The sequence below is a fragment of the Danio rerio genome, chromosome 13 (assembly GCF_049306965.1).
Source record: "Danio rerio strain Tuebingen ecotype United States chromosome 13, GRCz12tu, whole genome shotgun sequence".
Classification (NCBI taxonomy): domain Eukaryota; kingdom Metazoa; phylum Chordata; class Actinopteri; order Cypriniformes; family Danionidae; genus Danio; species Danio rerio.
The window spans coordinates 35026958-35054862 of record NC_133188.1 but is presented as its reverse complement, the minus strand read 5'-3'; the positions used below and the strand labels follow the sequence as shown (position 1 = coordinate 35054862).

General features: G+C 36.6%; 2 protein-coding genes across 2 annotated transcripts; both read left to right on the top strand.

The window, feature by feature from the left end:
* Positions 1 to 340: 340 nt before the first annotated feature.
* Positions 341 to 10619, top strand: six4a (SIX homeobox 4a). Its single transcript, NM_131718.2, has 3 exons — positions 341 to 1239; positions 5584 to 6206; positions 10097 to 10619. Exons 1-3 carry the CDS (start codon positions 455 to 457, stop codon positions 10468 to 10470), a joined length of 1782 nt encoding a protein of 593 aa, NP_571793.2. The 5' UTR covers positions 341 to 454; the 3' UTR covers positions 10471 to 10619.
* A 14532-nt stretch (positions 10620 to 25151) lies between these two features.
* On the top strand, positions 25152 to 27386 carry six1a (SIX homeobox 1a). Its single transcript, NM_001009904.1, is given in 2 exon segments — positions 25152 to 25947; positions 26610 to 27386. Coding segments are annotated over 2 exon segments (852 nt in total). The 5' UTR covers positions 25152 to 25387; the 3' UTR covers positions 26902 to 27386.
* The last annotated feature ends 519 nt before the right edge of the window (positions 27387 to 27905 follow it).

The following is a 27905-nucleotide window of genomic DNA, read 5'->3' as shown; positions in this document are numbered from 1 at the left end:
ATCCAAATTTCAAACGCATGGAAAATGAACTAAGGGGTAGGGCTTGTCGTTTTGTTAATGTCTGTGTCGTTTGAAGTGTCTGTTGTATAAGCAGTCTGAGTCTGTTAAGCCCAGAGTAAACACTCAGCAGCGGACAAAAGCCTCGAATGAGATCTCACCTATAGCGCAGGTGAGCCGCGGCAGCGCGTCACGGCTGATTGACAGCTTTATTTCAATGGATTCGCCTTGAAGCTAAGATCGCCCCGCCCCTTTTGAAATTCCGAGCAGCCAATCATGTGCGTCCCTCCAAACTATCGGACTGAGAACAAGTCACGCTGCTGGAGCGAAAGGGGAAAGCTATCCACTTACAAAGACACCCGATATCACTCGCATGGCGCACGGGTAACCTGATCAGCTTGGGCAGAAACGAGGCGGGGTGACGGACTAAAGGAATCTGAGGTGAAGAACAAAAACAATGTCTGTTTCCTCTAGTGAAGTGACAGTGCCAGGCGACATCAAAAAGGAAAATGTGAAGTACACGGAGCTTCTCGAGAGCTCCACGGCCAATCAGGAGCACGTCAAACTCCTGACTCTGGACAGTCCGGTGGCCACTGGGATGCGCGTGGGCCAGCAGACCTCTCCACCGGCGCGCAAGATGCCAACTATGGACTCTTTGTTTGCGCACAGTTCGCCCGCAGTAACCGCGACCTCTTTGGCTTTCTCACCGGAGCAGGTTGCGTGTGTTTGCGAGGCGCTTCAGCAGGGGGGCAACGTGGACCGACTCGCCCGTTTTCTGTGGTCTCTCCCGCAGAGCGACTTATTGCGCGGTAACGAGAGTATCCTCCGCGCTCAGGCACTCGTGGCTTTCCACCAGGCGCGCTACCAGGAGCTTTACAGCATCTTGGAGAGCCACAGCTTCAGCCCCTCGTGTCACTCTGCCCTGCAGGACTTATGGTACAAAGCCCGGTACACGGAGGCGGAGAAGGCCCGCGGTAGACCGCTGGGAGCAGTAGATAAATATCGCCTCCGACGAAAGTTTCCCCTACCCCGGACCATCTGGGATGGAGAGGAGACGGTGTACTGCTTCAAAGAGCGCTCCAGGAACGCGCTGAAGGATCTCTATAAGCAGAACCGGTACCCGTCCCCGGCCGAGAAGAGGAATCTGGCCAAGATCACAGGACTGTCCTTGACACAAGTCAGCAACTGGTTCAAAAACAGGAGGCAGCGAGACAGAAACCCATCAGAGACGCAGTCCAAAAGGTGAGGAAAGTTTAGAAAAAATAGTCTACTCTTTTAGTTGAGAATATATGAACAGTCAAAAAGTTTACACAGAAGAACTTTTATTGGCAAGACCATTGAGATGAAGCAGTTCTTACTATGTCATGGTTTTCTGCGTGCAAACTTTACCAATTCTTTAACATTTGGGTAAATCTTTAATTACAACATTTAATTCTATATTTTTAAACAATGTAGTAAAATTATGCGCTCAAGGGCATTTCTAAAGACATTATCCATTATACACATCCAAATATGTGCGTAAAATGTATATCGCGTGAGTCACCGCCTCGTGTGGATGTGTGTGTTTATTTTTGAGTGAGCAGCTACTCAGGATCCATTGACGCGTAAGGTTTGCCTCACCACATAAATTACTCTCAACTATTTACTTTTCTTTTTAGCCAGAGGGGATAGGAAAACCTCCTCTTCAGCACTCTGCTTTAACGCACACACATAAATACGCACTGGTAATACAGGATTCACTTTAATGTTTTTCTCTTTGTGAACAAAGCTCAGCGCACCTGGTGAACGTGACCTCCCTCAAACAAATACATTTTTCCGTTCACAGAAACATGATGTCTCATGCTGTCTGAAGCGTTTTGATCATGTTTTGTCATTAATAATCATAATTTTGTGACTCGTGGGAATTGGGGCATTTGAAGCGTAATTTACAGAAAAACACTAAATAAATGTATCCTTTAGTTCTATTTAAGTGCTAACCGCGGCTGCAGTGCTATCACTAAAACCCTTTTCTGTTATAGTGGGTTTTTCTTCAATGCCAAAAGTGGGGGTTGTGAGGAAAATGCGTCATATTTATAGGCAATGCCAGGCGTTTCTAGCCTAAATAGACCTATAGGAGCCCCAATTCAGTATGGATCCTCTGTTCTATTAGATTCATCTGCAGCAATTTATTATTGATATTTATATTATTGTCTATTTTTTAATAATGTGTGAACAATTCAGACAGTTGCGGTGCCACGAATTCCACATTAGGTAAAAACAAGAAGCTGGAAGTGGGTACCAGCAGTCTAGTTACCACTCCCCTATATAATTGTGTGTAGCTATTCGACAGAAGATAGAGGCTTGATGTATAAATGATGGCATAATTTTCATTGGTGAACTATCAAATGACCAACACTAAAAACTTAAACGTCAAAATCTTTCGGCTGACTGTGAAGAGAAACAGGACAGTTGTGGAGGTCCTGTCGGAGTCAACAGCTGCTCCAGTCATTCACCAATCGCGCCCTTCTCTCTCAACTACGAATTTATGTCCGAACAGCTGAAGTCGCTGTGAAATATCGTCAGTGGATGAATCGCGCAGTATCGGACTGTGAAATATCAGCTAAATTTAACCTCTCGTCGCCGACGGCCCTCCGTTTGGCGTAGGACACTGTGGGCATAAAACTGACCATTTGTGAAGTCATGCTGTGATCGCGGGCTAGTGTCGCCATAGGACTTATTGCGCCAAATGGCGAGCGTGCGTGAATGCGTAAAAGAGTCTGTATTGTAGACAGGATTACCGCTGACACATCAAGGCTCTGATCTCGGGGGTCCCGCGGTGTGAAGTGGATACTCACCTCTCCATTTGTCTGTGCGCGCTCCCGTCTACATCTTCCTGTAGCTGCGTCACCATGCGCTCATACAGGCCACTGTTTTTGCAGAAGGAAAATTTCGTTCATTAGTCAGTATTCTGCCAATAGTTCTTAAGGCGTCACTGTGAGTGTTTTGCATACAGTAGCTTACTTCAACATCGTCAAAACAGTTATTTAAATATGCAATAAAAATCTTTCAGCAAGCCATACAGGAAATAACCGTCATTAAGATTATTTTGTTTGATGAATTAAAATGAATTTTGACAATTCCTTTCAGACAGTTTAGATCACAATCACAACAAACGAGAAAGGGACCTCTATCTAAAATGTATTTTCACAGCCACATCTTTAGGGGGTCTATACAAATCAATTATTTGTAGAAAGAAACCTGAGGACTTGCCCATTCTACACACTCAAAAAAAAGTACACGGTGGTACAAATAATGTTCCTTAAGGAACAGCTTTGTACCTTTGTAAAAATGTACCTTACAGTATATTGTACAGAAAATACCTCTTATGATATTGTTCTGCACCTTTTATGGTATGATGAAATGAAGGTACACAATTGTTTTCACATAAAATGTACATAAGTGTTAAACAACTCCTTCTTTATCACAAATAATATCACAATAATAAACATTACTGGAAAGCCAAAGTGATTGTATGAATAATTTCCATATTAAAACAATAATCATTTAATGTATAAAACATGTATTAACATTCATTATTAAGTTCTATAATGCAATAATACTAAACAACTGGTAAAACAAACTAAACATTTAAGGCATTTTAAATAAATGTTTGGTAGGCATTTTTAACACTGTTGAGTTTGACACTTTTATGGATCAGATTTGTACCTTTGATGAAGGTACAATATTGTATCTGCAGGTTTTAAAAACCAAAGGGACATTGTGGTTTCCCGTGGTACGAATCATGTCCTTAAATGTACAAACTGCAATGGTACAAATTTGCTTCTTTGTTTTAAGGTACAATTCTGTCCCATAAAAAGGTACTCCCCCAGTGACAAGGGTTTGTACCTTCTTTAGTACAACATTGTACCACTTGTTCTGAGAGTGTAGTTGAATTTGTATTAGTTTTTGTTGTTGTTGTTTTTGTTGTTGTTGATGATTGTGATTTAGTTGGTTTTGTTCAATTGAGCGTGAAACTGGAATTCCTCATTTTTTGTTAGCCATCATAACACATTAGCGTCCATTTTGGACCATATGAGATACATAAAAATTCCAGACATGCCATAGTTTGCAAATTGCAGACATTTAAAAAATATCATGAATTTATTTATTTATTTCCCAGATTTATTACAATTATTTTTAAATTTTAAATAAGGTGATTTTGAAACCTGGCATGCATAGAGCTATGTTATACTTGTAAATACTGGTAAATACTTGTCAAATTATGTATAATGTAAAAAAAAAAAAAAACTGTTTTGTTTAGTTCTCTCACACACTTTTGACCAACACTTTTGTTGGTTAACGTATAATTTTGCCTCTTTAAGGACTATAAAATGTAAAAAAGCTTATTCAAGCTAAATGTATTTATTTTGTTTGAAAATAAGTAAAACTAGTTAGTCAAGTGGACTAAAATTGTATATATTTTGTGGGTCCAAATCCTGTTCAGTTTAGCTAAACAAAATAAAACATATAAAATGAATAAAGTAGTATAAATGTTAAGAAGTGTTGATTAATAAAATTTAATGACAAAAAGAATCAGCTTAAGCTAGTGTAGAAAAGCCTATGATTTCAGGTTATTTGAATTGAGCAAGCTCTCAATCTCAACAGCTTTTTATGACCACTGTTTTGTCACATCACATTTTAAAGTATATTTGTTTGTTTGTTTGTTTGTTTGTTTGTTTGTTTGTTTGTTTGTTTGTTTGTTTGACTTTAATAATCCCAAATGGAAAATTCACGTCACAGCAGAGCTCTCCATACTAAAGATATATAAAATAAGTTACATAAATATAAAAACAATAATAAAATTACATTCAAACTGCACACCTTAGTTTCAAACAACGAGTTGACACTCGTCCATATCTAATATACAATTCAGCATAATTCATCTTTGACTTTGATTATACAATCTGATCACTGTAGGTAAAGAAGACTTCCTGTATGTTTCTCTGTAACACCGGGGTTGAATTACTTTTGGACTAAAGGAGCTTGCACATGCTTGGACTCTTTCAAAAAGGGGATGAATATCATGGCTCATCATACTGACAAATATGTCCATCATCCGATCATGTGCAATCTCTTCTATAGTGGGTAATCACAGACACCACAGAATCATAAAAAGTCTTTAACAGTGTCTGACACACACCAAAGGACCTCAGTTGTCTTAAGAAATGAATGCGACTCTAACCGTTCTTATACACTCGAGTTGTATTTTCAGACAAATCGAGCTTGTTATTCAGATATATACCCAGTTACCTATACGATAAAAGAATCTCAATTGCTGACTCCTGTATAATCACTGGCACCGTTTGTTGCGGATATCTACTAAAATCAACAATCATTTCTTTGGTCTTATTAATATTTAATTTAAGACAACTATTTGTCTTATTTGTCAATTAAATTAGTTTGTTTATTCACTTTTTGGTATCTAATACTAATGTTTACCAAATTACCTGATAACTTGCACTTGTAATTAAGAATATGGACCAAGTCGACATCTTATATAATGAGAGAAAGTCTACTGACCTCTCTGTCCTTTACTCTTTCTCTCAGCGAGTCGGATGGAAATCACAGTACGGAGGATGAGAGCAGTAAAGGTCAGGAGTCTCTCTCTCCATGCCCGATGTCCACCTGCGCTGATGGGCCAGTGAGTAACACAGCTCTGCCTCTCTGCTCCGGCTCTCTGGACGCCGGAGTGATCGTCCAGCAGGTTGCAGACAGCAGGACCTCTATCTCTCCACCCTCCGTCATCTTCAACGGAGTCTCAGTTCACTCACCTGCCTCTGTTTTCCACAACGGCACCCCTTCATTTCTCTCCTCCACGGGACACGTCTTGTTCAGTGGCATGAATTTGGGACTCCAGTCTTTGGCTTGCAGACCTACAGATGTGGAGATGGACGGTGCAGCACAGGAGAAAGGGGGAACGGCAGACCCTGCACTGGCCTACTCTTCATTTCATTGCAGTGTCAATGGGACGGATGTAGAGGTGAAAGAAGAAGATTTGAGGAAGGACGTTTCGGTGCAGGACCAAGCACCGTCTATTGGTTCAGCATTCAGCATCACTCCATCTAATGGCTTGCAGATTGATAGTTATAGTTTGGTTACTGAAGGAAACAAGGTTGTACTTCCCTCCCTGCAACTCACAGTATCTTCTTCACCCTCATCAGTCACACAGGGTGAGTGAGCTTTCCTAAACTCTATTACTGATTGTTACATTGTTCCTTTAAACTGGATGCGAAGGCCACAGGTTGTTTTGTTTTGTTTTTGTCTGCAAGTGCATACAATAAATTGATATTTCTAAATTTAAATAAAATTTATATTAAATTTAATATAATTACATTAAGTTATATGTAATATATACAATGTTTAATTTTAGAGGTTGTTAAATACACCTCTTTTGTGATTATTATTGTTTTTTATTTCTGTAATACGTATTTGTGATTATACTACTTTTATTTATAGTTAATAATTTTATTAGTTATTAATAAAACTACCTTCTGTTATGCTTCCTGTTATGTGATGAGCAGGATTATCATGTAATTTTAAATCATTTTGAAACGTCTTTTAAAGACTAGTCTAAATAAAATATGCTTGTTTACTGTAGGTCAGTGGTTCTCAAACTGTGGTACATGTACGCGGTGGTACGCAGGCTTCCTTCTAGTAGTACATGGAGGAATCGCTGAATAATTAAAAGTAAAAAAAATAAACACACTTTTAACGCATACGATAACACAGATGTGATCAGTAAATTGATTTTATTAGACGAAACCTTTTTCTTTTTTCAATTTTTTAATGTTTGTTATGTATTCTATCATTTGAAGTTAACTTCCTTCCCATATTTGTAACAGTTGTTGGGGGCGCATCCCGTATTTTTATATCCCAATGTTGACAGCTAAGTTTAATCACTTTTCTGACACAGAAAGCCTACTTTAACACCCAGTAAGCAGATCTAATTTCTAATTTAAATATGTAAATACAAATCATTAATTTAAAATACAAGTTACTGTTTAGATTTTAAAGATATACAAATAAGTCATATATATAACATGTACCATATATTTCAAAATTTATCAAAAAGAGTTTATATATGAATATGACGATATTTATGAGGTCCAAGGAACATTTCCAGGTTTTGATGAGTAGGCTAATATATGTCAATACTTTATATTTAAGCACAGCAGTTTTCTGTTTACTTTAAGAACAATGCCATTTTTAATTAACTTTCAAAAGCACACGTTGATGATTTATTTATTTTTAATGTTTTAGTTTATAATAATAAATATTAAAACAATAATAAATATTCATAACAATAGGAATTAATCTGCCATGTTTTTGAACTGTGTATAGCTGTAGGTGCTTTATTAAGCCTAATACGCTACTCTGTATTTAAATACTGGTCATTATGGTGGTACTTGGAGAGACAATTTTTTTTCTAAGGTGGTTCTTGGTGAAAAAAGTATTAGAACCGCTGCTGTAAGGTTTGATTTGGGGCCATAGGAATGTTAAATGTGATGCCATTTATGTTTAGTTTTTTTTTTGATTGATTGATTGATTGATTGACGCTTTGGCCAGGGCTCTAGAAATCTAATAAAATTTCATAAAATTAAAATAGGCCAGCGCGGTGGTGCAGTGGGTAGTGCTGTCGCCTTACAACGAGAAGGTTGCTGGTTCAAGCCTCAGCTGGGTCAGTTGGCATTTCTGTGTGAAGTTTGCAAGTTCTCCCCATGTTCGCATGGGTTTCCTACGGGTGCTCCAGTTTCCCCCACAAGTCCAAAGACATGCATTATAGGTGAATTGGGTGAGCTAAATTGGCCGTAGTGTATGAGTGTGAATGACAGTGTATGGGTGTTTTCCATAAGAGTTCAGATGCAAAAACATCTAAGTGCCAGCTGAAATATCCATCAAACATTAGCATTTTTCTCAGCTTTCTTTGTTAATGTTAAGTTATTTTACTTTAAAGACCTCAAAAATAAGCTATTTTTGCCATTAAAGTGAAATTACTGAACCTACATACAGGAGCCTCATAAAAATGCTCATTTAAAAAGTAAATTCCAGACAGCATTTAAATGATTTTGCACCTGAACTCTTCATATTATTATTTATTAATTATACAGTATTGTATAGTATTGTTTTCCCAGAGATGGGTTGCGGCTGGAAGGGCATCTGCTGCGTAAAACATGCTGGATAAGTTGGCAGTTCATTCCACTGTGGCGACCCCGGTTTAATAAAAGGACTAAGCAGAAAAGAAAATGAACAATTGAATAATGTATAGTAGTTTAGTATTATAAAATAGTATAATTAAATATGCAATACGAAAAACTCATTTTGATAATATTTACAGGTATAATGTTAGGGTAATAAAATTTGCCTTATGTCATATTTAGTGAGGATATTAATAGTACTAAAGTCTTGAAAACCCAATACACTGTATCTGACATAATTATTCATTCATTTTCTTTTCGGCTTAGTCCCTTTAATAATCAGGGGTTGCCACAGAGGAATGAACCACCAACTTATCCAGCACATGTTTTACACAGAGGATGCCCTTCCAACTGCAACCCATCACTAGAGAAACACATACAGTATACACTCTCATTCACACTCATACACTACAGAGAATTTAGCTTATCCAATTCACCTATAGCGCATGTCTTTGGACTTGTGGGGGAAACCGGAGCACCTGGTGGAAACCCACGCAAACACGGAGAGGACACGAAAACTCCACACACAAATGCCAACTGACCCATGCCTGAGGTTCGAACCAGCAACCTTCTTGCTGTGAGGCAACAGAGCTACACTCTGCGCCACCCAATCTGACACAATATTTATTGATAGATTTTTTTTCTAAATTTCTCTAATGCTCATCATGTAAATAAAAAGCAGTAATCCATTATTATAACTAATTATTATTATTTTGGTAACACTTTACAATAAGGTTGTATTAGTTAATGTATTTACTGACATGAACAAACAATGAACAATAATTCATCAATGCCTCTTTGTTAACATTAGTTAATGGAAATAAATTTGTTTTATTATCACACATTGCATTAACAAATGTTAAACATCATGAATTGAAATTTTAATAATGCATTAGTAAATATTGAACAAATGCCGTACAAGTATTGTTCAATATTATTCCATGTTCAATATTATTCCATGTAATAAAACACTTTAAAAATATTAACTATTGAGACCTTATTGTAAAGTGTAACCATTATTTTATTTTTATATTTTATTTTATTTATAAAAATTTCTTGTTATTATCAATTCTGAAAAATAGCTGTGCTGCTTAATATTTAGGATTCCATATTCTTATTCATTCATTTTCTTTTTGGCTCAGACCCTTTATTTATCTGGGGTCACCACAGTGGAATGAACCGGCAACCTATCAAGCATATGTTTTACGCATCGGATCCCCTTCCAGCTGCATCCCTTCACTGAGAAACATACATACAAGCTCATTCACACACATACACTGTCCAATTTAGCATATCTAATTTACCTATAGCGCATGTCTTTGGACTGTGGTGGACACCGGAGCACCTGGAGAAAATTCACGCGAACCCAGGGAGAACATGCAAACTCCACACAGAAACACCAACTGAAACAGCCAGGGCTCGAACCAGCGACCTTCCTGTTGTGAGGCGACTGTGCTGCCCACTGCACCACTGTGCTCATAGCAAGAAGGTCGCTGGTTTGAGTCCCGGCTGGGAGAGTTGGCATGTCTGTGTGGAGTTTGCATGTTTTCCCAGTGTTTGTGTGGGTTTTCCTCTGGGTGCTCCGGGTTTCCCCCACAGCCCAAAGATATGCTCTATAGGAATTGAATAAACTAAATTGGCCTTAGTGTATGTGTGTATGAATGTTTCCCAATACTGGGTTGCAACTGGAAGAGCATCCGCTCTGTAAAACATATGCTGCATAAGTTGGCGGTTCATTCTGCTGTGATGATGCCTGATGAATAAAGGGACTAAGCTGAAGGAAAAGAAATGAATGAATGAAGTAAGAAATGTATCATCTCTCTTATCTTCAATCATTTCTCACGGATCTCTCTGTCATCTGTCAGGTGTTGTTGACTGCAGTTCTCCAGTGTGTCAGGAGCGGCTCCAGCTCACCTCTTTGGAGCCCAGCAGCACACTCTACAGCCTGGGCAACATTCACACATTGTCTGCCGTCAAGAAGGAGCCACTGGAGCCTCCTGGAGGATTCCTTTACCACCTGGGTTACTCATCTGACCCCACGCACAGCTCGCCCTTACTGGCCCAAACGGACCTGCCCACAGAGTTCAGAGGTCACACTGACCACATGACCTCCAGCGTAAATGGAGACTTCCTATGTGCTGTTTCTGAGGGAGGAAAGGGAGAAATGGAGGAAGAAGAGGAAAAACAACTGACAAAACTAAAAACTGTGCATTTAGAGGAAGAGATGACCGACCTTTGAACTTAAGAGGAGAAGAAGGTAAAATACTGAAAATCATTATTTGGAAAACATTAACTCAAACATTATTTTGGATTATTGATTGAGATTTTTTATGTTTTCAGACTCTTGTTTTGTGTATTGTAAAGTATTAAATTATTTTGGTGAATCTGTCCAGTTTGCTTTGGTTTGGAGAATCTATGCAAAGTCCTATTTATAGAGTTTCAAAGTGTTTTTGTTCTTATTTCTTTGTGATCAATATTTTCCCACATAGATTACATTTATAAAACTATCTATACATGTTATATCAGAAGCTGTGTATAACAGGGGTTTTTGAACTGAAAGTGCAGGAGAGTTTACAAAAATATAATATAAAAAATATGACAAATATAACAAAAAAGAAAAATTAATTGTAAAAAAAAAAGTTACCACTAGTTTCCCAGTGATGGGTTGCAGCTGGAAGGGCATCCACTGCGTAAAACCTATGGTGGATAAGTTGGTGGTGCATTCCGCTGTGGTGACCCCTGATTAATAAAGGCGGGACAAAAATGAATGAATGAAATTACCACTAATAAATATCTGTACTAACATTATAAATATTCTATACTTGTCATACTATGATAATACGTAATACAGAAGTCATCTTTTTCAGAGGAAAAGTTTTTAAAATTGTCCTAACAAAGAATTGCTGTGGTTCAATAGTTTTACGACAAATTTGATGAAAGATTTTGATCCATTTCAAATGTTGACTACTGTATATAAAAAACTAGCATGGGCTAATAATGAGCTATATATTTGAAACAATATATATGAGCTTAAGATTTATCAGTATCATTATACATAAATACATAAACACTAACCGGCCGCTTTATTAGATACACCTTACTAGCACCGGGTTGGACCCCCTTTTGCCTTCAGAACTGCTTTAATCCTTCTGGTATAGATTCAAGATGGAACTGAAAATATTCCTCAGAGATTTTGGTCCATATTGACATGACAGCATTACGCAGTTGCTGCAGATTTGTCGGCTGCACATCCATGATATGAATCTCCCATTCCACCATATCCCAAAGGTGCGCTATTGGATTGAGATCTGGTGACTGTGGAGGCCCTTTGAGTACAGTGAACTCATTGTCATGTTTAAGAAACCAGTCCGAGATGATTTGCGCTTTATGACATGGCGCGTTATTATGCTGGAAGTAGCATCAGAAGATGGGTACACTGTGGTCATAAAGGGATGGACACGGTAAGCAACAATACTCAGGTAGGCAGTGGCGTTGACACGGTGCTCAAATTGGTGCTAATGGGCCCAACGTGTGCCAAGAAAATATCCCCACACCATTACACCACCACCACCAGAATGAAACATAAATACAAGGAAAGATGTATCCATGCTTTCATGTTGTTGATGCCAAATTCTGACCCTACTATCCAAATGTCGCAGCAGAAATTGAGACTCATCAGATCAACTTTATTTAATCTTCTATTGTCCAATTTTGGTGAATCTGTGTCAATTGTAGCCTCAGTTTCCTGTTCTTAGCTGACAGGAGTGGCATCTGGTGTGGTCTTCTGCTGCTGTAGCCCCTCCGCCTCAAGCTTGGACGTGTTGTGCATTCAGAGATGCTCTTCTGCATACCTCGGTTGTAACAAGTAGTTATTGGAGTTACTGTTGCCTTTCTATCAGCTTAAACCAGTCTGGCCATTCTCTGACCTCTGGCATAAACAAGGCCCACAGAACTGCCGCTCACTGGATACTTTCTCTTTTTCTGACCATTTTCTGTAAACCCTAGAGATGGTTATGCGTGAAAATCCAAGTAGATCAGCAGTTCCTGAAATACTCAGACCAGCCCGTCTGGCACCAACAACCATGCCTCATTCAAAGTCACTTAAATCACCTTTCTTCCCCATTCTGATGCTCAGTTTGAACTGCAGCAGATCGTCTTGACCATGTCTACATGCCTAAATGCATTGAGTTGCTGCCATTTGATTGGCCAATTATAAATTATCGTTAATGAGCAGTTGAACAGGTGTACTTAATAAAGTGGCCGGTGAGTGTATACCTGCAATGTATATTTTAAGAGTGGGATTACTAGAAGGGGAATGATCACTTGGTAGTCCATTATATCAAAAAGTTTGAAATCTTCTGTTATATTTAATAATAATATCTTCCGTTTGAGTTTACAAATGTTTTGGAGCTACATGCACCAGACAGCTCTTGTTTTTTTCCTCTGCGTCTTTTCCTGTCACAGTAGGGAGTGTAGACGCATGTGTGTTTTATGAGAGTCACCTGCTAGTTTCTGCCATGAAGAGTTGAGTTCAGCAGACAGGTGGATGTCTGGTCATGTGTCATACGAGTCCAACCTTAAAGGTCACATCTCTATAGAAACACACACATGCTCAACCTCACTTAATTCTCATGCAGATCGCAAAATACAAAATCTGTGACAGGCTTTGTGGCATTGTCATTACACTGACTGCAGCTTTCAGTCACATCCATAATATTCAAATAATATGCACAGTAGACAAATAATACAGATATCAAAACAAATAGACAATGTTTGCTTACACAAATTAGGGGATGAGTCAGAACGGTTGGTAATCGCAGATGCTATATCAGATGTTCTATGTCTTCAGGATATTACCTGTATACAAAATATGATATTAACTACTTCTTTAATAGGACATGCAAACAATTTGGGTGTATTGAGGTCATTCCGATCAATTAAAACATTGAAATGAATGACACCTATTATGCCTTTTTTACAAGGTCAGAATTATTAGCCCTCCTGTTAAATTTTTATTCTTTTATATTTATTCATCAATTTCTGTTTAACGGAGAGAACATATTTCCAAACATATTGGTATTAATAACTAATTTCTAATAACAGATTTATTTTATCTTTGTTCAATATAAAACAAATACAATTTTCTTGAGAAGAAAAATATTATAGAAATAATGTGAACAGTTGGTAAATCGATTAAATGTCACTTGAGAAATATTTGAAAAAAAATTAAACATTGCACAGGAATAATTACATAATTTTGCCCTATACTGTTTGTTAAAATAAAATACTCCATAGATCAGAGAGGTTCAAAGTTGGGCCCATGAGTCAAACTTGGCCCATTGTAACCTTTGATTTGGCACACTATCTAATCTGAGAAGAGAGAGAAGGATGGAGGTGGTCGGAGTGAATGCCTTTAAAAGAGATTGTCATTTCTAGTTTGAAGTAACCTTTTTTATTTGTTTTATTGCTGAGCTACAAAAAAGCTAACTGAAATTAAATGTTTCAATCAAATGTTGTAAATAAATCTGATTTTTTAAAATGTAAACAATGTCACTCAACAAATAGGGGACAATGCAACTCCATTCTGTTATAAAGGAGATTGTTTTTGTATTTACTGTAATAAGTTCATTATAAAAGGTAAAAGAATTATGCTGATTAGTTATCATAAAGCCATGTTTTCTAGTTATTTATAAATATTATTAAATAAATAAAGAAATTGTCACTTTTGGGTCTCGGCATGGCGAAAACAAGAGGTAGGAGCAAGTGCAGCTTAATAATCATTTATTGAAGAAAATATTTGTGCAAATAACCCTGGACAAAAATAGAAAAAATTAAGAATCAAACAGGGCAATCCAAAATCATAGTCAAAACCGTCATAAGGTCATAAACAAGCCACTGATCCAAAAGTACAAACAAAACAAATTTAGACTAAGGCAAAAACACAGTAACAGGAAATATACTGATGGTAAACAACAAAGACTGATGTGTGTTTTTTTGGATTGTGAACAAAACAAACCATCGTTATACAAAAACTTGCCTAATTACTCTAACTTGCCTAATTAACCTAGTTAAGTCTTTCAATGTCACTTTAAGCTGTATAGAGGTGTCTTGAAAAATATTTGGTAAAATATTATTTACTGTAAAGGTAAAATAAATAAGTTATTAGAAATGAGCTATTAAAACTATTATGTGGGGGGGGGTGTTAATAATTCAGGGGGCTAATAATTCTGACTTCAACTGTATGTGACGCTACATGTCTTCCTCGTTACGAACATTTATTTACATGCGTTTGTCCAGATATACTATTTCCAAATGCACAGAAAGCTAACTCTCACATCCTGACAATCTATTACATATCTTATTCAGTGTTAACTGGCAAAATATGTTACATCAAAAACACAAGGTTTGCATAAACAGTCTGGAATGTATTTTCAGACACTCCTTCTGATTTCTAGTATTAAAAAATAAGTGGGTTGATTTTTACTATTATAGGCTGGTTGCTTACACCCCATACCATGGACACAAATCAACAAGTAGAAGTGAAATGAGCACAATAGGTCACCTTTAAACAAGTCTTCCGGGTTTTACAGTGCACCATTATTTCAAGCAGATCATGTTAATCTGCTGTCGGATTGGATGTCGACTAAAAAGCAATAACAAGCAACAGAAAATAAAACCTGTTAACCTTTTGCTGAACAAAAAAGTCTGAATAGATGTTAAAATGAGGTCAGCACAGTTGTAAATGAGGAACTTTTTATGATTTTTTGTGAGAGATGTTTGAAAGTTGTGTGTTTGTCAGAATGTTTGGATGGAAAAGTGTGTACTTCTGAAGCAGTTCTTTATTTTGAGGTTGTTCTTTGTGCCTTCATGCTTTCTGAAGGTCAACGTTTTGGTTGGCCTTCATTTTTTAAATTGTCATTGGTGCTGGTTTGACATCTGCAGTATTTAATCTCATGACAAAGCTGTCCAGCCATTCTGGGACTGAGAGATGACTTTAATAAATCAGAGGTGATGAATTATTAGAGATGATAAGGATGCAGGGGTGAAGTGAATAATATACAGTGTAAATTATATTTTAGCATGAGCAATAATGTATTTTTGTAAATAAATAATAAAATAAGAAGCAGAAATATGTGATCCATTAAATATTTAAAGTGAAAATCCAGCCTCAGCCGAGTGATTTCATTCATGACTGTGAGAGAGATTTGTTTGCGTTCTCATGTTATGTCTACAGTGGACGTTAAATATTCAGACGGACAGGAAACATGCAAATAAAAAGATTTAAGTAGCCAGGGAAGGGAAGGGAAGCAGAGACCTGATACAGAAAGGCCAGGCCGGGAGCTGGAAAATCAGTGGTGATCGTTTGCACATGCCTGGTGGTCTGGAGCTTGTTAGCAAGCTGCTCTTGTCTCAGACTCCTAAATTCAAATAAACAGGAGGGCGATTTCTGGAGGCCCTGCCGTCTCCTGTTAGGGGGTCCAGAAACAGACAGAGAAATTCCCTCTGATTTGTAAATGACTGTTGCAGATGACACTAACAGGCATAGCGGGGCTCTCAATCAGAGCAGTTTTAAGAATTCTGCCAAATTTGGTCACACTAGAGGGCACTAGTGGTTGGGCCAGGTTTAGGATGTAGGGTTAGGTTTAAGTCAATGCAGAGCTTATTAGGGTCACATTATTTGGCGGTTTGGAGAATTTACAGTGTAACATATACAGTGTAAAAAATTCCACACAAATTGAAGCGGATTGAAGATAAAACAATTAAGTTGTCCCAAAAAGCCTCAAGAAATGTGTTGATTCAGCTCATTTTAAATGAGTAGTTTGAACAAACAGCACATGTCATTTTTTGAGAGTAAGAGAGAAAAAAGACACAAAAATGCAGAACAAATATATAACCTTATACCTAACCATGATTGCTTAATTCTTGAAATCAGAAAGAAATGCTAAGTCAATAAAGCTAAACGGTAGAAGCCCCTGACCCTTGTTTTAAGCCTAGAGTTGACATTAACTGTAAACCTATCCCTCAAATGTGACTGGATGATTTGACTGTTTCAGGATCAACAAAGATGCTGATCCAGGATCATGTTCGATGAGGGGGTTACTTTGTAAAGCTCTTACAAGCTTGTCTTTTCTTTTGCATATTTGCGTTCTCAGTCACTGATTGGACAAATGGATTGTGAATCTTTTAACATAAAGGCTCTAGCTTTCTCATCGTTTGAAAAGCTTGTTTTTTATTTTTTTCAATTTATTTATTTATATTTTGAATTTACTTTGGAGAATGAAACCATATTTTTTATTCCAATTGATTTTTTTGTCACTTTTTGACACTTTGAATTCAAACACTGACATGTTAAGTATCAGTAATAAACACATTCATTGAAAAAATAAAAAATGTATTGTTTAAAAAAGCTACAAAAACAAAAAATAATTAATTACACTAGCAGAAAATTTACTAGACCGCCAGATATATGCTATAGTGCAACTGTGGTACAACTGTGAAAAAGACCTTCTTTTTTTACAAACAAACAATATATTTTTGCTGCTTGTTCAAACTACTTATTTAACATGTTCTTGAGGATTTTGGGGGAGAACTCAATTGTTTTATGTTTAATCCACTTAAATGTGTTAAGGAGTTTAAACAATTTGTGTTGGGACATCATGAATAATCTGTGTGTAATCCTAAATTTTTTACGGTGTAGAGCCAAATGCAAATAAAGGACAAATATTTTTTATGAGTGTTTCTTTGAGAGCAAAAATGTTTCACACCTGAAATTTTGAAAAGGAATCTGTTCCACTTTAAACCTGAGGTTATGAAACGCTGCTCCAGAGCATAGTCAGCACTGCTTCTGAAATATTAATCTTGGATTCCTGTGCCCAACGTGTGGTGAGAAACTATGCACTGTTTGAATGTTACGGCCAAATGTAAAACAAACAACAAACAAACAATTGTCACATACTAAAGTGCTTTAGACAGTCATGAAAACTGTGTGCTAAGCTCTTTTTATTTTATTATATTTGATGTTTATTGTGAAAAATCAATTGAGAACAAACCTACAATATTTCAAGATACATTTGAATCTCTGTGTGACCTTAAGTGACATACAATTTACATACATTATAGTCAGGTGAACTAACTATACAGAGTACTCAAATTCTGTTAAATTACAAAAAGAAAAATAGCATAAAAAGCACGAGAATCTAAATTAAAAGACATCCAGGGTGAGAACACGTCATAATATATTTCCTTCCAGAATAATCTCAAATGACCACCTTCATTATACAGATGGGGATAACAATGTGAAGATAAAGTCAGAATTCTTAGCCCCCCTATATATTTATTACTGTTTTTCTGTTTAACGGAGAGATTTTTTTAAACTTATTTATAAACATAAAAGCTTTAATAACTAATTTCTAATAACTAATTTATTTTATCTTTGCCATGATGACAGAGTAAATAATATTTTACTAGATATTTTTCAAGACACTTCTATACAGCTTAAAGTGACATTTAAAGGTTTAACTAGGTTAATTAGATTAACTAGGTAGGTTAGGGTAATTAGGCAAGTTATTGTATAACAATGGTTTGTGCTGTAGACCATAGGGAAAATTAATTAATTCATTTTACTTTCAGCTTAGTCCCTTTATTAATCCGGGGTCGCCACAGCGGAATGGACCACCAACTTATCCAGCACATGTTTTACACAGCAGATGCCCTTCCAGCTGCAACCCATCTCTGGGAAAGCTATCGGGAAAATATATAGCTTAAAGGGGCTAATAATTTTGACCTAAACTGCTTTAATTCAAGCCAAAATAAAACAAACTTTCTCTAGAAGAGAAAATATTATCAGGAATACTGTGAAATGTATTTACTCTTTGTTTTTATTTTAAAAAAGGAAAAAAAACAAAGGGGGCTAATAATTTAGACTTCAGCTGTATATAACCATATCTGTATACACATATTAGCATGTATTTATCAGTTGAGCATCTTCTATTTGTTTATAGCAACAAAATCAGGTCTCCTAACTTTAATTTATTCAACCCATTTCCTCCATTTTCCCAGGTATATATCCTTCTTTAAATTAACCACAAAAGTATTTTTTTTCCATTGTGTAAATTTCAATAGTTGCATCTATCCAATTATTTAAGGTTGGTCGCTCTTGCTGTAGCCATTTGCGTGTGATTGCTTTTTTACTGGCAGCCATGAGAGCACGCACTATTGTCTGCAGTTACTGTATCTGGATTTACACAGCCACAATATGACAACTTACTTTCCAGAGAAATATCTCCTTCAAATATATGTTTAAGAGTCTCCCGTATATTTCTTTCCAGTATTTTTGAACATACATACATTCCCAAAATATTTGATAATGGTTTGCTTTGTTACATCCACAGTTACGCCAACATTTTGGAGACTTGTTGGTATATTTGGTTGTTAGTGCTGGGGATTTGAAATTTCCAATAATGTTTTTCCAACACCTTTCTTTCCAGCTTAATTAATTTGTTGATTTCCATTGAAATTCCCATAAATTTGACCACTCTCTTAGCCCTTTTTAATATATGAGTATACTGTTGAAAGTAAAAAAGTGTCTCAAAACAAATCCTCCTTTTTTACAGTACATCATCTTAGCAATATATTGGCATTCTTTCAGCATTACAGTTCATGACTCCTCTTGCAGAGAAGGGAAAACCGGGCCCAAATAACTGAGTGAGAGAGATAACTGGAACAGTTTGTATATGAGGAGAGGAAACAGGAGCATTGTCACCTGTTCCCAAACCGCCTAGGTGACCCTGTTGCCATGGGAGAGGGCCAGGTATCAGATAACACAGCTCCAACAATGGACGCAGTGACAGAACAGAGTTTTATAAGTTGAGTTTTTTTATAAGCAGATTCTGATCCAGCGCAATGCCTTTATGACATATTTTGCTGTTACCAACAAGCAAATAAACGAGTGATGGTGACTGAAACCACTCAACCATACCTCACACTGAGAAGCAGCAATAAAAAAATATGAACCTCTCAAACTGAGCCTTATTAAAAACTATGACCTCTCACCTTTGGGGGTTAGAAAGGAGGGGGATTTAACTCTGAATAGCAAACAGAGCTGGATTTGTAACCTGAACCTCCCCCCACAACCCCACTAATGAGAGGTGAAAGGGCACACGCTGCTCCTCAGCTGTGTTTCATACCTGCATACGTGAGTGTGTGTGTGATAGAGCCCACTTGAAAAGAACATATATGAGGTTATATGCGCATATATGAAACCTATTTGCAATATATATGCACATGATTATATATATATATATATATATATATATATATATATATATATATATATATATATATACATACATACACATACATATATATGCTGCATTTGTGTGTGTGTATGCCACATATAGGCAAAATTAAAGTGCATACAGTATATGTGCATATACAGGTCATAAAGGTCTCCTGTATTGCTTCATTATTGCTTTTTTTCTGTATTGCTTTTGCATATAAGCCCTATATGTACATACAAGACATGTCTCCTATATAGCTCATTTCTCACTTTGGCAACTGTCATACATGATGCCTAGCTCATATTTTCTATTATAAAGGCAATAAGAACTAACAAAAAATTGCAAAAAACCTTTTGTATGTGCGGACACTTGAAATTGGTAACATGTAATTGGCATGTTATGGAATTTAACTATGGCAAATAAGTGAGAGGAGATGGAAAGCTATGATGTCTACACATTTTCCTGAAACATTTACAAGGCCAATTCTTTCTTGAATGAAGATGAAGATGAAGTGGAAAGAAGGAAATGTATAACAAAATGGTTTGTTGTTGTTTTATTTTGTTTGGTTTTTTTTCTGTTTTTTTTTTTTGTCTTATTTTTGTTCTTGTACTATATTTTTTCTTATACTATTTGATTGTTCCTAAGTAAATAAAAAAAAATATATACATTTCTACATGGGCTTTTATTTATGTTGTCTAGCAGCTATGAATATTAATAATTTTACTAATATATAGGTGAACATATATGTACATATGCACATTTATGCACACATATATATATACAGTTGAAGTCAGAATTATTAGCCCCCCTTTGAATTTTTATTTTGATTTTTTAAAAATATTTCCCAAATGATGTTTAACAGAGCAAGGAAATTTTCACAGTATGTCTGATAATATTTTTTTCTTCTGGAGAAAGTCATGTTTGTTTTATTTCGGCTAGAATAAAAGTAGTTTTTAATTTTTTGAAAACCATTTTAAGGTCAAAATTATTTGCACCTTTAAGCTATATATTTTTAGATTGTCTACAGAACAAACCATCCTTATATAATAACTTGCCTAATTACCCTAACCTGCTAAGTTAACCTAATTATTCTAGTTAAGTCTTTAAATGTCACTTTAAATGACCTACAGTTATCTGTTCCTAAATAATACTAATACCATACTATTGTGTCATGAGACTTACATTCTTTGCTTTCCAGGATATTAAGATGACATCTTGTCATTCACCTTTACTGAACTTTGACCTTTGTAGTCTTACACAATTTCTTTGGTATGCCTGCCTATTAAGAGAGAAAAAAGAAAAAAAACATTTTTAAATGTTTCTGCAGATTCAGGCCATATAAAGAACTATCAGACATTGTACAAAATGTTTTTCAGCTGTCTTGTTCACATATAATTTCTTCAGAGTTATCAGGTTGGATTAGTACGGAGTAATTATTATTATTTAAATAAGACAATTCAAATTTCAAGTCATAAAGACAACAAGCCTAAGACTCTCAGTGAAACACACACACACAAACACAAGAGGTTAATCTAAGCCCCGTGGTGAAATTGGACCACAGAGGGAGAGAGCACAACTGTTTTTTGTTTTTTTTTATTGCTTCTGTCAGCCCACAGAACCCAGTGTTTACGATTGAAGAAATGCATTGTTCTTGAATTAATTTAATGCCATTTTTACCCTATTGTTTCAGATTCTGAGCTGAAATCTCTGTAAACACAACAGGACAGAATTGACTCAAATGTATTGTTAATAAAGTGCATACAACAGAGATCATAAATATTTAACAGAGGAGATTTGTTAAAATAAGATTAATTTAGCCATCTATGGCAAAATCAAATCGCTATCGCTGGCTGGCGCCCTCTTTCTGCAGTGATATGACATGACATGGAGAGTTGTCTAGAACAGGGGTCACCAACATGGTGCCCGCGGGCGCCAGGTAGCCCACGAGGATTACATGAGTTGCCCACAGGCCTGTTCTAAAAATAGCTCACCATTGCACCACATACCAATAAGCTGAATCTAGTATTTTTTGAAGCTATTCTTTTTAAATCACACCTGCATTGGTGTAAAATGTGTTAATGACATTAAAGTATATAAAAAACTAAAACTATTTCAGACAAATAAAGAGTTGCATATTGATGTTTCTGTTTCTTACCTTGTTAAAATATTGTTGAGAACTATTGTGAGAAATCATTAACATGATCAGTGTCTTCACAGATAAATATCATTAATCATTAATAATGATAACATATAACTAATAGTAAATTGAGAAAAAATGTTATTTGAGGAGTGTGTATCAAACTGGTAGCCCTTCATAGTGATTACCAAGAAGTAGCCCTCAGTTTCAAAAATGTTGGTGACCCCTGGTCTAGAGTTTAACGTAGGACTACAACCTTTTGTTTCTTTGTTTAATTGAGAAGCTACAAAAAAGCCAATTAAAGTTAAATGTTGTAAATGAATTAGACTTTTAAAATGTAAATACTGCCACTTGACAGATAGAGGACAATATAAATCTAAGACAGGATTGTTTATGTTTTTACTATAAGATCACTAGAAAACGTAAAAAATGATACTGCACTATTAATTAATATGTTCTTAAGCAACATTTTCTAGTTTATTAGGAAATTATTCATGGCAAATATAATGTAACATACGGTTTCATCAACCCATAGCCCTCAATCAAGTTTGGTTTTTGACCCTTTGATAAGAAAAGGTTTGGCCACCCCTATATATAGACAATTTAATTAACAATTCTAAAACAATTCGCACAACAAGTTTGATGAATATATGTCTAGTTATTTTCTTTATAGTATTATACTATTTAGAAGTCAATCAAAACAGTGTGTATCTCGCATGTTCTCTCATATCCAGATTAAAGAACCCATTAAAACAAAAATTATTTTTACACAAAACAAGTAACAAAACTCATGAATGCATTATAAAAATGTTATAATCAATACAGCAATCACTGTCTCTGTTTCAATTAACGAAACCTAATATTTACTCTCTGTTTTCAAAGTTCTGACACTGGACCGTCCAGAATAACATTTAAAGGTCGATAAAGTGCATTTATTATTAGATACTGTAACTGATGCTGGTTTGCATTAAATATGGACTAACCCAACAGTTGGGACCAAAAACTGTTACCAAATTTAATGTACAAAATTAACACAATGTTTGGTTTGTCCATATTTGACCCATTTAACGTTGGGTTGATAACACATCTAAAGCCTTTTTTTTAATTGTAGGTACGTACAAAAATTTAATTAGAAAGTTAAGTTGTGCAATTTTATTGTGTCCGTATAGTGCATGAAAAAAATATTTTAATAAAATCGTATGACTGTATGTCATCTAATCGCATGGCCATTCGGTTTAAACTATAGCTACGCCCTTGCATCTAATTACAGGCCCGAAAAAACAAAACAAAACAAATAAAATATGCTATATCGAAGAATGCTTTGTGTCTTGATTGTTGTTGAAAAAAATCTGTTTAAAATTATTAAAACTTTAAAAAATAATAATCTCGCTGTTTAAAAAAATGGTATTATGTCTACTAATTGTTTTTCCCCTATATATATCCCAAAGCGACTGCAACAGCGCGTGACGTGTAATTAGCGGTGGATTCTCCTGCACTCAGTCTTTCATTTACACCTCACAGAAAACTCATAAACACACACTCAGTCAAAAGAAAACAGTTTACACCTTCACAGTGGTGGAGCACGGACTACTAAACATGAAATATGGTGACATTTATGTTGCACTTATTAGGATGTTTTGTGTGTGCGTGTGTGTGTCCGCACATTGTACCATCACTGTGCTTATTGAAAGAGTCGGGGCCGCGCCGCGTGTATGTGTGTGTGTAAACGCGCGCGCGCTTCTGTTGGACCATAACATCTTGAAATGATCATGATCTGAGAGCGGGCACGTCGCCGTTCGTGCTGGGGGCTGGTAAAGGATCTGCTGTGGGTTAGAGGGGGTGCATTTTGCTGGACGTTCTACCGTAACCCGAGCAGTATCGACCCACGTAGTGTTTAGGACAGTCTAAAAACGGTTTTAGGCAGAAATGTGTACAAACTTGTTAGAAAAGTTACATTGTAATTGTTACAATATGCCCTAATATGTACCCAGTTAGTATATTAGAAAGAATTAGCCCGCATGATAGGCTATGAGTGCAGGTAAGCCTTTTTTTTTTTTTTTTTTTACTAATGACTCATTGATAATTGATTAGTTATTATTGTAGGAGCTATCCAATGCAAACTGTGTTTATAGATGCAGTATGTGTAAATATGCAACATGAAGCTTATTTATAATTTCTGATATTTAATTTCTGATATTTATCTTATTTAGTCTATTATTCTGAATAACATCTGTTTGGTGCGTAAACTATGTCTGTCCAAAGGCATTAATAAACCATTACAAAGAAGAGAGGTGAGCAGAAAAACGCTCCCTGTTTGACTGAACATGACTGATTGTTTTCACAGGTGTTAGAGAGGACTATTAAAGATTACACTGAAACAAATTAGCATTAGGGAATTTTCATTTTATTGCAAATCCTCACACCATTCTAAAATATTCAGGGGAAAAAATATTCAAAATTAAAGAAAAAAAAAAAACTCAAGCGGGCCAGCTGGATTTCCCGGTGTCATGTTACGGATATCTTCAGAGATAAAGAGCTGTGACCGAGAGACTGAGAGCTCGTCAAGCTCACAAGTTATTCGCTAATGGATCGGTTTAGTGTTTCAGGCCCACCTTACAAAAGCACACGGGCCAAACGTTCCAGCGACAGGGATTATTGTGCTTTTTCAACCAAATGAAATAAATAAAAAAGTAAAAATATAGACACTCAAAGATTCTTAGATAGATGCAGCAAAATAATCTAAACAATAGCCATAGCAATAGCTTCTAGAGTTTCTTGAAAAGGTCTTGCTGTTTTATTAAACGTTTTTCAGTTCAAAATTTGGTTTCGGGTCGTTCAAGCAAAAGAATCATTAAATAAATAACTTGTTGCGGTAGGTTATTCTTTTTCCAGGTCAATGACTTCAAGTTCATATTAAAGTCCTCAAAGGTAATCCATACTGTATTTCTGACGCAAAGATCATAAAAATTATTTTGTTTTTGCTTTTAATTGACGCTTTCATTAAGAACTTTTAGCATCTAAACAAACATTTTATGTGTTTTTTAAATGTTCTTCACACAGAGTTTTTGAGAACGTATTTGTTATAAACTCATGTAAAAATATATTATAAAGAATTAATCCGTAAAACGTAGTCACGAATAATTTATTAGATAATGTTCACAATTTATGTGCAACTTGTTTTCCTCAAAATTAAATATTGGTTTTTATAGCATGGGCTAAGTTATAGAATTGTTATTTATTGAAATATAAAATTCTGAAAACAACTAACTGATGTCAAAAAAGAGCACTGGAGGTGCTTGTGGTAATTGAATAATTAATTAGCAGCCTATCAACGGTAGTGTGAGTGGGAATGTGCGTGTTTATGTGTCTATGTGTGTGTGCGTGTATTCAAGGTCTCCAGTTTCAGGCCTTGACGTCCGCCCTCCGGGGAGGAAACGGAACGGATCTGTAGATGCAGTTCTGCTCTGCTGGCCGGTTCCAGAACAGACCAGGGCGAGCTAATCACGGGATGACGCTGTGCCGGCTTTCTCTGTCAAATATCCATACAGAAAAACCACATTCGAATCTCACGTGTGCAAACCGGGAGGGTGACAGGGGGTGCCACACAACCGGTTATCAAAACTGGAGTGCGCCACAGATAAATCCGGCACGGGGACTTTTGTCCTGGGATAAATTTGAGAGGAATACCCAAAGAGCCAGGGATTAGCAGTACATTAAAGGGTGGATTGCATAGGGGAGCCATGTCAATCTTGCCCTCGTTCGGCTTTACGCAAGAGCAAGTCGCGTGCGTCTGCGAGGTGCTGCAGCAGGGTGGGAACCTGGAGAGGCTCGGACGGTTCCTTTGGTCCCTGCCAGCCTGCGACCACCTCCACAAGAACGAATCCGTGCTCAAAGCGAAGGCTGTGGTTGCCTTCCACCGGGGAAACTTCCGTGAGCTCTACAAGATCTTGGAGAGCTACCAGTTCTCCACGCACAACCACCCGAAGATGCAGCAGCTGTGGCTGAAGGCGCACTATGTTGAGGCGGAAAAGTTGCGGGGGCGCCCGCTAGGCGCTGTGGGCAAATATCGTGTGCGCAGGAAATTCCCTTTGCCCCGTACTATCTGGGACGGCGAGGAGACCAGTTATTGCTTTAAGGAAAAGTCTCGGAGCGTGCTGCGTGAATGGTACACGCACAACCCTTATCCATCTCCACGGGAGAAGCGAGAGCTGGCAGAGGCAACAGGACTGACCACTACACAGGTCAGCAACTGGTTTAAAAACAGGAGACAGAGAGACCGGGCAGCCGAGGCAAAAGAGAGGTGAGATCTTCGTTAATCATAGCAAGTAACAGTTCAATTAAAATGTTAAAATATAGCCCACTATTGTTGTTCAGTTTTACCAATTACAGTTTCAAAAATACCCTAGCCCGCAAATATATTAAGAAATCCTATGTTCACCCAAATCAACACTAGGCTACTTTAATACATTACATTTGTTTCGCTGTTTACTTTAATTTCTTGAAATATTGCTCGATTAAAAAAAAATAACTCGAATAAAAAAAGATTTATTTGTAATAAAAGGGCAGACTATTTATTTTATTGCAATGAGAATTTGTTTGTTAGGCCAAAGTAATTAAATATTTTTAAATATTGGATTAAAATAAATAGCCCATTATTTTACTTTGTAATTATATTCTCTAAAACCGTCTCAAGACTGAAAGAGGCCGGAGTTTGCCTGCAGTAAAATCTGTAGTGACATGACAGTTATCTTATGTTAAATACAAAGCACTGGAAATTTGTTCCTGCTAGAAAGATAATCAGATAATCTTTAATTGTGTAATAAAAAATAAGATTATCTATTATTTGGAACAACACTACATACGTTAAAGTTAATTATTCTATAATATGTCACTATATGTGGCCTAATTTAAGGCCTATAGCATTTCACAGACTAATATGTTACACATATTATCATCCAACAGAGAAAACGGCGAGAACAACGGCGTCGGCGGAAAGCAGAGCCAGCGGTCTCCGCTCGACGGAGTGAAGTCGCTGATGTCGAGCTCGGAGGATGAGTTTTCTCCGCCGCAGAGCCCCGAGCACAGCTCCGTGCTTCTTCTGCAAGGCACCATGAACAATCCCGCGGCTCCCGCATACCCAATGCCCGGCCTGGGTGCGCCGCACCCGCTACACGGCATGCAAGGGCATCCGCATCAGATCCAGGATTCACTGTTAGGATCTCTAACATCCAGCCTTGTGGATTTAGGATCGTAGGACGCCTTAAGCACGGTTAGACGAGAAGACTTAATACCCATTACAGCATATACTTCTGACGCAGAGGACGTTTACATCAAGAAAAAAGAAAAACGATTGTTGCAAATCATTAGAAAAGCGAGGAAAATCAAAAGAGCTTGTGGATTTTGGGAACTTTGGGTTTTCTGGACAAGTGCGTAAATTTTGTTAAACCATTAAGGCCACTATTTAAGAAAATTCACAGCATTGAAGTATGCATTTAAAACATTTTAATAATTTATAATGTTTTACACAAATATTAATTTATATAAACTGTTCTGTACTGAACGAGGAGTAGAGATTTTAATGAGAAAATCATTCAAACGTCAACTAAACACCAAAGTGGAATCTAAGGTTCTTTGTTTTTATTCAGTTTACATATATAATATGTTTACATTACGATTGTAGTTTTAAAAAATATCAGATGAAAAGAAAAGGAAAAACATCAATTAAAAGTATCTGTTGCATCATCCGCGTTCTGAGCATTTATCTTTAGCATGGAAGCTTAATCAAAATAATATTTTTTTTAAAATCTACAATAAATAAACACAAAACCTCAAAGATAATAAAATATCTCAATCCACGTGACATGTCCGAACCGGAAAGGGGCATGAGCGCGTGAAAAATGAGAACGCCTAAAACGTCAACAAGAAAAATTGGCCCTTATGCCAAGAGGCGCCAGGCTGAGCGCAGGGCCGAGCTTGGCTTTTGGACCGTTAAAATAGTATGAAAAAGCACCAACCGAGTCACTTTAAGCACTTTAAGTTTGATAAAGATTTAGGCTTTTAGTTCATCACACTGAGCGCCCGAGTTAAAGAGGGAGAAAAGGGGAGTTTTATACTGTTTGTTCTGTCAGTTCTGGGCCCCTGAAAACTGACACGACTTGCTCTAAATCCTCTTAGTCCACCCAAATCACAACAAAACACTATCAAAACAAATGTAAACTTTGTTTCTTTAACTAATCAACAAATGAAAAACTTCCACCG

Coding starts and splice junctions, on each gene's coding strand:
- six4a (NM_131718.2), top strand. CDS start 455: ATGTCTGTTTCCTCTAGTGAAGTGACAGTGCCAGGCGACATCAAAAAG. Junction 1,240..5,583: donor TCAGAGACGCAGTCCAAAAG/GTGAGGAAAGTT, acceptor TCTTTCTCTCAG/CGAGTCGGATGGAAATCACA. Junction 6,207..10,096: donor ACCCTCATCAGTCACACAGG/GTGAGTGAGCTT, acceptor GTCATCTGTCAG/GTGTTGTTGACTGCAGTTCT.